The sequence below is a fragment of the Copidosoma floridanum genome, unplaced genomic scaffold (assembly GCF_036245765.1).
Source record: "Copidosoma floridanum isolate Cflo_tuat_1 unplaced genomic scaffold, Cflo_Japanese_pri ptg000013l, whole genome shotgun sequence".
NCBI classification, from domain to species: Eukaryota; Metazoa; Arthropoda; class Insecta; order Hymenoptera; family Encyrtidae; genus Copidosoma; species Copidosoma floridanum.
This window is the reverse complement of record NW_028321890.1, coordinates 20,933,591-20,944,672: the sequence shown is the minus strand read 5'-3', so window position 1 is coordinate 20,944,672 and position 11,082 is coordinate 20,933,591. Positions and strand designations below refer to the sequence as shown.

General features: G+C 38.8%; 1 protein-coding gene across 1 annotated transcript; it reads left to right on the top strand.

Annotated features, from left to right (window-relative positions):
- Window positions 1–4,291: 4,291 nt before the first annotated feature.
- LOC149374955 (uncharacterized) lies at window positions 4,292–5,945 on the top strand. The gene is made up of 2 exons (XM_089591503.1): window positions 4,292–4,555; window positions 4,957–5,945. Exons 1-2 carry the CDS (start codon window positions 4,440–4,442, stop codon window positions 5,759–5,761), a joined length of 921 nt encoding a protein of 306 aa, XP_089447629.1. The 5' UTR covers window positions 4,292–4,439; the 3' UTR covers window positions 5,762–5,945.
- The last annotated feature ends 5,137 nt before the right edge of the window (window positions 5,946–11,082 follow it).

The window sequence follows — 11,082 nt, the reverse complement described above, 5'->3', positions numbered from 1 at the left end:
TGCCGCTCGCGATTCCACCGCAGAGGGGTGGGGCGCAGCTTTCGGAGATTTTTTGACGATTGGAGGAGAAAAAAGAGAAATCAAGCGACTCGCAGAGCAATATTTTCCTCCGGAGAATGACATTCCGGGGGTGCTCTTCGAAAAAGGAGACCGAAACGAATGCGCGAGCCGCACGCGAAGAAATGCGAGGCATCCCGCGATCTCTTTCGTTCCGGCATCCTCGCGTGTATCATCTTATACATGATTAAAAGATTAAAAAGAGCAGGAGGAAAAAGTCAGAGACTGAGAGTCAAGGTAGTAAAAAAAAAAAAAAAGGTAAACAGCCGCAAGCGTCCGTCTTACTTGCTCTCGGTGATCGGACAATACCTTAATATCGATAGGGCTTCCTTTTTATGTGCCATCAGCGAAAAACTGACGCCCCTTCTTCCACACTCTTAGAATCGTTCGAGGGGATTCCTGCACTCTTTACAAGTGATGGGTTCATAATGCAGTAAGTATACAATAACAATTTCGGGGTTCCGGTCGATCTCGCGTCAATTTTGAAGGACTGTATAACATAAATAGGTATTCATACTGGTGATATTGCGAGATTAAAGTTTGCCCCTATATACTCTTCTTCTTTTACCAGCTCATATTCTTGCTCTCCGTGTTTCTTGTGAAGGAGGCTCGCGGCCATTCGGTTACGCTGTCTTCGGCTGAGAGCGGAAAGATAGAGAGGGAGAGGTAGGCACAGTCCGAGATGCTGCTTCTGCACGACTCTTCTGGACCCCGAGAGCCAGCGCGTAAGGGTCAGTCTATAACGTGGGCACGGCACTTTTGTGTACATAAATATACGTATAGCGTGATGCTGCCCGGCTTCTTGTTGCTGCCGACGTCCTCTCTTTGTACCTTCTCTCTTCCCTGACTTTTCCTCGCTTGTTTCTCTTTTTTTGCGTCTCCCGAGCTCGTGCGGCACTGCACTTCAACTCGACTCCCCCACCCCCTTATGCTTCTTCTTCTTCTGCTCGTCCTTTTCTCTCGTAACTGCGAAAAAAGTAAATGGAACAACGAAATGTTTCTGTCTGCCGCCGCAAGAAGGTTTGTTATGCCCGTGCGACGGAGCTCGTGTCTATAGCGAAAGAATTTCAGCTTTTCTTTTGGTCTCCTTGGAATTATAGTTGAAGTAGCGAGTAGAAGCAGCACCGCAATTAAGAACGAAGCTGTGGTGGGTACGAGTAGTTTTTTGAGGATCCCATTAGGATATTATTTTCACGGAAATGTGCGATGTAATTTGGGAGTAGTATTTATGGTTTCGTGCAATAATTGCTACTTACATCGGAATGCGCGACGATAAACTTTGCCGAGTAACATAGTTGGGGGATTGTTGAGGTGTTGCAATTGAAACTAATTAGCCGCGGAATGGCCATTTCTAGCGCGTAACAATGCTCGTTAAAATAATTCGATGGGATTGCAATTACGTAACCTAAAAATTACTCCTAATGTCATTGAATAAGTTGGAAATATTTTTACGCAATTCTTATTGAAACGCTGTATCCCCTCCATTTATTGTGCAAGTTTACTGGTATTGAATCAAAAGCCCAAGTGTTGATGATTAACGATTTTTCCACGGCTGCTCGAACCCCTTGATGAGCCCATATTGAATGTCGATGAAAAAAAAAAAAAAAAAAAAAATGGTGCTTGTCAAGAAAAGCAACAAACAAGATAGACACTCTGTTGCGCGTGCCAAAACTGAACTAGCTCCAAAGGAAAAGAGAAAATAACCAGCTCCCTTTTCCTGTATAGGTGCACGGCTGCCCGACTCTCGGTCGTAGATTTCGCCTTGGAAAAATTATCGAGTCCTATACAACGGAAGGACTCCAACCATCCATTATCGCAGCAAATCGCCGCCCCCCCCCCTTGTCCGACCTACATAAACACACAGCCATTGTAGATTGTCCCTAATATAAGACAAGCAAGCCCGTTCTCTTCTCTTCGAGCATCGCCACACAAATCTGCGGAATAACTGTGCGCACACCCGGTGCCCGAGCCATACAACCATTTTGCCAACCCAGAAGAAGAAGAAGAAGAAGAAGAAGAAGAAGAAATAAAGGCAACGACGAAAGCGTCGTAGACGGATAGTGCCACTGTATTGTGAAAGTGCATAGCTTCTCTCTCTCTCTCTCTTCCTACTGGTTCGCCAACTTCCTTCTCTACTCTTTCTCGGGAAAAGGCGTACGCAAGAGGTATGGAGCCGGCAACGACAACGACGACAGAGGGTCGACGAACTGGCCCACTGAAAGTTGAACAAAGCCCGGCTCGATTTATGTTACGGCCCGACACGAGCCCAGACTCTTATCGACATTATCTCCTAGCCACCTACGGCACCTATATCCCGTGGCATACCCGCACAAGAGCAACGAAAGACAGAGAGAGAAGTCGGGAGCTTTCGACGATCGCGAGCTTTGGCTTCTCTCTTGGATTCTGCAACGCTTCAACTTCCTTCTCGTCCTCGCGCCCGAGTTCCTTTGCTACACACTGCAACTAACAAACAACCTTGCGATGTATATATATATATATATATATATATATATATATATATATATATATATATATATATTATATGCTAAAGAGGTCGGGCAAGGGGAGCTCGCAATTAAGCTCCCCTCAATTTATCGGTTTAAGGCGAGATAAATCAAGCGCTGCGCTCTAATATCGCCACCCGAGCGAGCGCGAGCAGCATTGTAAGCTAACTCGGCGTTGCCGCCGGCGTAAAGAAAACTGTTGTATACGTAGGGGTGTATATATGTATACGTGGCAGGAGCTGAGTTATTATTGTCGCGCGGAGCTTTCGAGTTAAGATGATGGAATATGGTGAGGCGCCGCTGGTGCTTGAACCACCTCCGGAACTTTATTGATGCGCTTGGGAAGTATTTGACTGTGAGCCGGAGGAGGAGGGAAAATGGGAGAACAGAGGGAGCGCGTCAATGTCGAGCTTGAGCTTTTTTGCCTGTTCTTTCATTGGTTGACTGGCTGGCTGACGCGTCCGCGTGATGGAAGGGTTTTCGAAGGGAATGGATTTTCGTGGCACTTGAGATTTTATGTGCTTTGTTTTTCACCCAGGCATGAAATACTGCGCACGTATTTTACGCTCGTCAATCTTTCCTTGGTTTCAGAAGTTTTCTCAGCACAGAGGTATTATTTACGGTAATACAAGTGCTTGCAGGACTTTTTTCTCTTCTTATATCACAACCAGTGTAAATGGCTTACGATTTATGATTCTTTATACCAAGGGGGAAAGATTATAAAAATTAATGTGCTGGAATAGTAAACTGGTACTACTCCGCTTTTCCGCGGGACTATTTATACTTTTGGTAACCTATTGTTTCCTTGGTTAACAACTTTTACTGTGTGAATGTAAAAACGTGAAATTATGATAAAAGCTGCGGCTCAGTACTTGAAAAAATATTGTCAAAATAGTAAAAGTCAGTACCTGTATGGTGCAATAAATCCAGTTTACCATTCTAACGTAATACGTCATATATATATATGAAAAGTGAACATTGAAATATTAGTTGTGACTGATAATAAATACTCTCGAATCTCACGTAAGCACTTAGCTGTTGTCAGAAAAAATTTCCATACCTTTTTCAATACAGATAAACAGAAATTCATTAGAACAATTATTATAATGGTCAACAGCATGACGTGTTTTTTTTTTTTTTTTTTGTAATAAGTAAAGTCACGACAAAATGTGCAATGAAACATCAAAGTTCTGTGGATTTACAAACGTGTGAAATCAAGTTATCAACCTGAGAATTTTTTGTAGCACATACTTCTGAAGCAAACTAACAACTTTTCATTATTTGTGAAGAAAAATATTTAGCTTTCAAACAATGGATTTTAATTGATTCTCAGAAGACACTATTTAGTATAAGAAAGTATGATTTACAATGTAAGAAAATTCTTTTGAAACAGTTAATGATGAAATGCCTAAACCAAGCTAAGAAATTATTCGTGTTTTTCCATTAAAAGTTGAAGTAATATAAAAAAAAAAGTTCAAAAACGATTATTTTACTATTAACGATATCTTTCTTATCTCCAACGTCACAACACGAATCTCCAGTAACAGCATTTGCTTATTGTGCGCCTTACAGTGCAGGTCAAGTTTTTTTGTTTGTTCACAAAACTGGGGTTTAAAAATGTAATAAAAAAAATTTTTTTAATCAAATAAGTGGAAAGTAGTATGGCTATCAAAGTTATTATTTCTGTCTTGTATGCAAAGTAAATGCATAAGTTTTTTGTTAGTTTTTTTTTCCTTACACTTAATAAATCTGATAAGGAGTACCTGATAGTCGAATAGTGCTCAAGCAACAAAAAATTTTTTTAATCAAACTACTGTAAACAAGTTTTATTTCCATAAAAAAACCATACTTGACTTGTCTACACAAGAAACTGACGAAATGGATTTGACAAAAAAACGAAATACAACTGTTTCGTCGGAACCGTCGGAACGAACACCATTTCATGCATTGTTCTACGACGATCAATCACGAAAATTCTTATTAGAAATGCAAAGGTGAGTCCTTTTTTTGATAGTTAAAACTACTATTGTTAGCATTCGCTTAACAGGAGAAAATTGTGATTTAATTGAAACAAGATCAATACACTAGATAGACATTCTTTGAGGCAAAACACAAAGAGATAAAAAATGCTTCTGAAGATCTTGCCTCATCATCTTGATATTGTTACACAAAAATTCAAAGGTTTTGTGTAAATTCAGTGTATGTTAAACATACTACTGTGCTTAAATTCATGAATCTGGAAATAAAGTTTCCATTATTCTTGAATAATTTCATTAACGATATTTGCCAAAGAGTATTAAAAATGAAAATTACTTTAAAGAAACAAAATTATCAAAAAAAAAAAAAAAAAAAAAGAAAAAAAAGATAAATATTGTCGGGTTTTTTTTGTCAATAGTAACATGCGTCATCAACGGAATAGTTCTCATCGAACAACGTTGCCATCAGAACCACGTCTAAATGACCATCGTAATACCAGCCATACCCACGGAAACCAGCGTTACTACTATCGTCCAATGTCCTCGCAAAGCCGAACCAACTTGCAAATGTACTCAAGCAGCAGATTATTCCCAAGTTCCGCACACCATACCAGCCACACCCACGTAAACGAGCATCACAACTATCGTCCAATGTCTACGCAAAGCCGAACCAACTTGCAAATATACTCGAGCAGTAGTTCATTTCCAAGTAACGCATATCAGCAAATCTTGAGCAACGTTAGCAGTCTCAGGAGGCATTCGCTCGTCAGGGAAGCAGAGCAACCCTGTCGTTGCCCCAAGTGCTCAAAAATATTCGTTCATGGTAGAAATCTTCAGAACCACATGCTCGGCCACACGAATGACAAAGTTTTCCATTGCTCCATGTGCCAAAAAGTTTTTTCCCAACAAATCAGTCTTAGGATACATATGCGCACTCACCTGCGAGAGAAGCCTTACCGCTGTTGCGTGTGTAGCAAAAACTATTCCTCGCCTAGTACTCTTAAGCAACATACACGCATCCATACAGGCAATAACCTCCATCGCTGCACGATATGCCCATCAGTTTTTACCATAAAAAGCAGTCTCCAGAAACACATGCATGTCCATACGGGTGAACGTAACTATAAATGTTTGTTGTGCCCAAGTGCTTTTAAAACGCTCAATTGGCTGGCAAGACATATGTCTGTCCACAAGGAAGGGGCGCCCTTGTTTTACAAAATTTGAGGACAGGTTACAAAGTAAAATAATATTAATTTTAATTAGATGTTAAGTATCTACAACTTAAAAAACGAAAACGCTTTATTACAGTTTTCAAGTTGCATACAATCAAAAATTCTTCAACGCTAATTGCTTATTTTAATACAACTATGTCATCAGTAAAAATAAAACTAATAACTGTACTGGAAAGCGTGACTTTTTTTCAATGTTATCAATTATTTTTGAGCATTTTCTTTTTCTACTAGGATAAATAATTTCTGTCTTTGTTGTAATCTAATGTGTATTATTCAACTCTGCGCTCTGAAACAATAAACTGACTTACTAACCCAAAGACTGCATGTATTAATTCCAAAAAAATTATGAATCTAAGATCTCAGCCATTATTGTACGACGATAGTATTGGATTGAATTGAATTGAATTATTTATTTGGTACTAAGGGCTCAGGGGCCCTATATAGTACAAGACAACATATTTACAAACAGTACAGGTAGCTTGAAATAATAGCATAGCTATAGATTGGAGCTCAGATCACATGAGTAAATTGAGATATAAATAACATACGCAATAAGAACAATTGATAAAAAATAATAACATACAAAACACTTAGAAATAATAAATTGGTAGAAAAAACGCATAAACAGATCAAAAGCAAAAAGAAAAAAACAAAAAAAAACAAAACAAAAAAAATAACAATAATAATAAATAAAAAGAAAACAAAATACGTCGAGCGAAAAAAGTGTAAAATTGATATTATACTAAATTTAAAAAGCGGTCACGTATATGAAAACAAATTGAGAACAAGAGCTGGACAAAATTAAGCTGACAGTGGGAATAGGTGAGTTAACAAGTTCTTGAGGTAGATCACAGTTAAAAAGAGCAAAAGTTAAGCACAGGATAGTATGTAACATACACCCAAACGTGTAAAAGTTAAGTAAAAAGTTTTTAATAGTTATTTAATGATCGATCGAATAATTAAAGTTGGGTCGAACTTAATGAACGTTTCATTAACTTCTACAATCTTGAGTTAGTAGTCTTTGACCGTAATAAGACTGGATTTAAAGAAGTGACATCGAGTATTGTACTCTTCGTACTGAATATTACATTCCACTCTTGGGCTCCCTACTTTAAAGGAGAAGATAACAATTTTGATGACAATATGGCTCGGTTTATCATTTAAGCTACTATGTTATCAAACATAAGCTATCAGCGGTCAGTTTTCCAATCTCGAATGCCGATAACTATAAAGTTTAGAAATCTTATATTTTAAAATTTAATTCAGTCAACTTACATATTATACATGGATGAACTATAATAAATGACTGTATTTATTGCTTATGACTAAATACATATACTTACTTACTCAATATTTATAGTTATTTTGCAAAGAAAACAAAATTTTCCATGCATTTTATTGATAGTTTAATGAACCTACAAAAACACTTAATTTGATTAGATGTGTACCTACAGAAATAAATGTCCACATCAAAAAATGTTTGTCTACTTTTTCAAACAAAATCAATGATATTTTACCATAACTATTTGACTTTTGTCAGTGTACTAGTTAATATCTTTTTTATTTGGCCGATGACTCATATCCTTCAGATTTTCTTCACAGCTAAGTTCAGCCTAGAACGATCTGTTGAAGTCAGATTCGACGGACCTCCCCTTCGATATTTCCAAAGAGCAACCACCTACTTTTATAATTGTATTCAAGAGTGAAATTCCCAAAAGTGTATTCAAGGCTATCATGATTTCTGATTTCACTGCTACAAAAACTTAGATTGATACTTGCAGTCATTCCATCTGTCCAGTCACGGTTACTATCTAACATGTTTTTCTACCGCATGTAGTACCGAAGCTTTAGTCCTTACCTCACTTCAAAGGATCCTCTTTTCACCCGGACCAGAATGATTAGCATTATTTTTGTTTATCCTATATACGTTTAGGCCATGATAAAACGGAAACATGTCTACACACTGAAATTTTTAGTATTCTACACGATATTTACCGTTTTCTGAAGTCTTACACCTACTGGTAAAATCTACTAAAACCGTTTAGTTAATTTATGGCTGCGTGATTGACTCGCATGCTCAATATTGTTATTATCCGTACATGTTGGGATGAAAAAAATGTTGGGGGATTTAGCAAAGTAATTAAGGTATTGATCACTAGTCACTACAATTTTAGCTAGGAGACCCCTCTTTACGGGTAGTCTTTGTAAGCTTGTCCATGGGACCCCCATTGATCCACACCCCATGAAGTATCCTATTTTTTAGCACCACCATGTGTGTGCTTTAAGATATAGTACATTTGAAGTGTCTGTTCTATATTTCTTCATGACTTTGATACCTTGTTTCTGTTGGTACCGTTGACTTTTATTTGCTCACTTGATTGTCGTTCTGCGTGTGAAAACTGTATTATTAAAAAATTAGACATTTTGGAGCTTCTATGCTATTCCATTTTTTTATCTTTAGCTGTATTCGTTCAGTGCTGGACTTGGACTACCCTCCACGATAAAAGGACACAGCTTTTCGTTTTTCTACTTCAAACTTTAATGTCCTTAAAAAATTTATTTCTAGGCAAGCCCAGGATTTCCTAAGTTCTTCGCAGTTTTCGTTGTATTTCTGAATATATTTTACAGTTTTTTTATCTACATCACCTAGAGGAGCAGGAAAAAATGTAAAAATTAAAGTCCCTCTTTAAAGACCCACTTTGTGTATCCAATTCGATCAACAGCGGTATAGGTTTTAGCAAAGCTCTTGCGCCTAAGCTAGAATATTAGGATTGATGGTGTCTGTCATCACGTAGCATCACGTCTCACTTACCTTCTATTGCACTGTGGTTACAGTTTCTTTTTGTAATGGGCTTTTCATGCAATAATTTAACAATATTGATGGTATAATGTTGGTCTAAATTGCACTATATCGTATGTATCTTTAGTATGAGTTCAATGGCATTTGGTGTATAGCTTACACGCATAGATTGAAAAATTGTGGCAATTTCAAATGATTGAAGTATAATACGTTTGTATTTTTGAAAAATTTAACTTTTTTTTTTTTATGTCAAAATTACAAAAAATAACTGAATAGATTATACAATTGCCCGCGGAAATGCATTGTCTTTCATTGATCCTTGGAAAAAAGCTACAATTTTTATAGAATTTTTCTTACACGTAAATATATTAAAATTAAAACCACACCTTGCATCGCAGATACATCAGTGACCGCACCATCACCCTCGCACAGCCACATTACTTACAGCCCTAAGCGATTTATCAGATAACGAGAGAGGCACACGGGACATAATATGTACATACGAACACGCACATACACGTGCTTTTTGATCATTAACGGCGACTCAACACGCTACTTTCAAGTGCGAACGGTGTAACCTTAAGACCGAGGCGTGCCTCGGCACGGTATAACATTATACAGCAGCAGCAGCCGAAGCGGTTCTCTGCCACCTTTCACCCCGTAATTAGTTCCAGCTATTCTCATTCCCGCGGCGGCCACCGCTTAACGATCGCTTTTTCCCCCCACAGTGCGCCCGCACTTCAAAGTAATCCCCGTTAAACGACCTCTCTTTCTCTCTCTCACGCGCACTTTGGCTCTCAAAAAGCCCGAAAAGCCAATCGTGCGCGAGGACAAAGCAGAAATCACCGAATGCAAGTAAAAAGCATGAAAATCCTTTTATTGTTCCCTGCACCGGCGAACGGCGAAAGCTGCGCGACGTGTATACGTATATGCAGACACAGAGGAGGCGAGAGGACGCCGAAAATAGCCGGGAGAGCTTGCACGCATCGAAAAAGATAAAAGTACCATCGGCGCACCGCCACATGTGGTTATCCTCCGTTTGGCAAAGGCGCAGGCTCGACAGTAGCCAGCGTCGGTGTAACGCCCCGGCGTAATGATCCGCGACTGGGCGCATAACTTGATTAGACACAGCGTGGTGCGGTACGAACGTGTGCGACGTGGATTAAGCGCACCGGCGTCCCTTAAAGTCACTTGCATTCGTTTTTCTCGCTCGAGAGACGCGCCCGGCTATACGGCAAATGCGATCGCGCCGAGCAATTTGTCGTATATCGGTCGGCCCTCCTTTTTCTTCCTCCTCCTCTTCTTCTCCGTGAGCCTCGAGCTGCTTGAGGAAATTTAGCCTCGACTAAGACGAGTGTCTGCGACTTGAATCGTAATAGCTGCTGCTGCTAATACCACGGCTCGTGTTACTACGTTCCGTATGAGAATCTTGGCGTAACTTGAGCCGCGGTGAAACATCGCAATGATCGAATATTGGGTGATCACGATGCTGTTTTTAATTAGCTTTGCAATTATGTTGTTTTTTTTAGCTATCGAGAGTGTTTTTTTTTTTTTTTTTTTTTTTTGAAGTTCCATATTTAACATTTGGGTCACAGGATACGTGCATGGTACGCTTTAATTTCACGTAATAAAGTACAATCAGAGCGGTTTTACGACGCGAGGATGCGGCAATTTATCAGATTTTTCGCGTCGCCGTCCAGCGCGCCACGGCGTTCATTGGAATTTAAGAGGCGCGAGCAATTCATTAGATTCATGTAATGCCGGGCGGATGATAATGGCCCTGGCGGCTTAAGCCACATTCATATTTCAATTTCTTCGGGAAGTTGAACGCTAACTTTCAATGAATCCTCCATAATCTGATTTTACGATATACTCCAGTGATCTCGAATTCCCGGGTATATATGTATGTACGCCGCGCCACGAGTGAATTATACGAATAAACTTTATCTCCCGAGTGAGCGAGCGCTCGAATTTTATTGGCTGTAAATGCCATTAAGGTCCTTTGAACTGCTAATTGTAATTACGAAGCAATGATCTTCGGATATAATTGAATAGCCCCGCCCCTCTTTGGAAAAAAAAAAAATATGTTCCTCGATAAGACATTTAGCTGTTCGGAGATTGAGTTACATGCACGAAGTGTTCAATATGTTGTAAATCAAACGAAAAGTATCGACCCTTCATTGAAGTACGTCTAGGAGCTAATTTTAATATTCAAGTTATATTGTTTCTTCAAAAATTACATTTTTTTCATTGTTACCTTTAAAGTTTTCAAGTTGGTTTGGATGATCGGTACTTGAGTTGGTTCAAAAACTCTGATTACACAAATATACCTAAACAAATGCAGATAACATAGAACTAATTCTGCTTTTAATTACTTTCACACCCTACTTTCTCTTTTTGTGACAAAAATACGGGCACTCCTATCGTGACTGAAAACAATTTCCTAAAATTTTAAGGTGTACAGAAGAAACTTTTTTTACCTTTCATCGAACTACTGAGAGTACTAGAGGAAG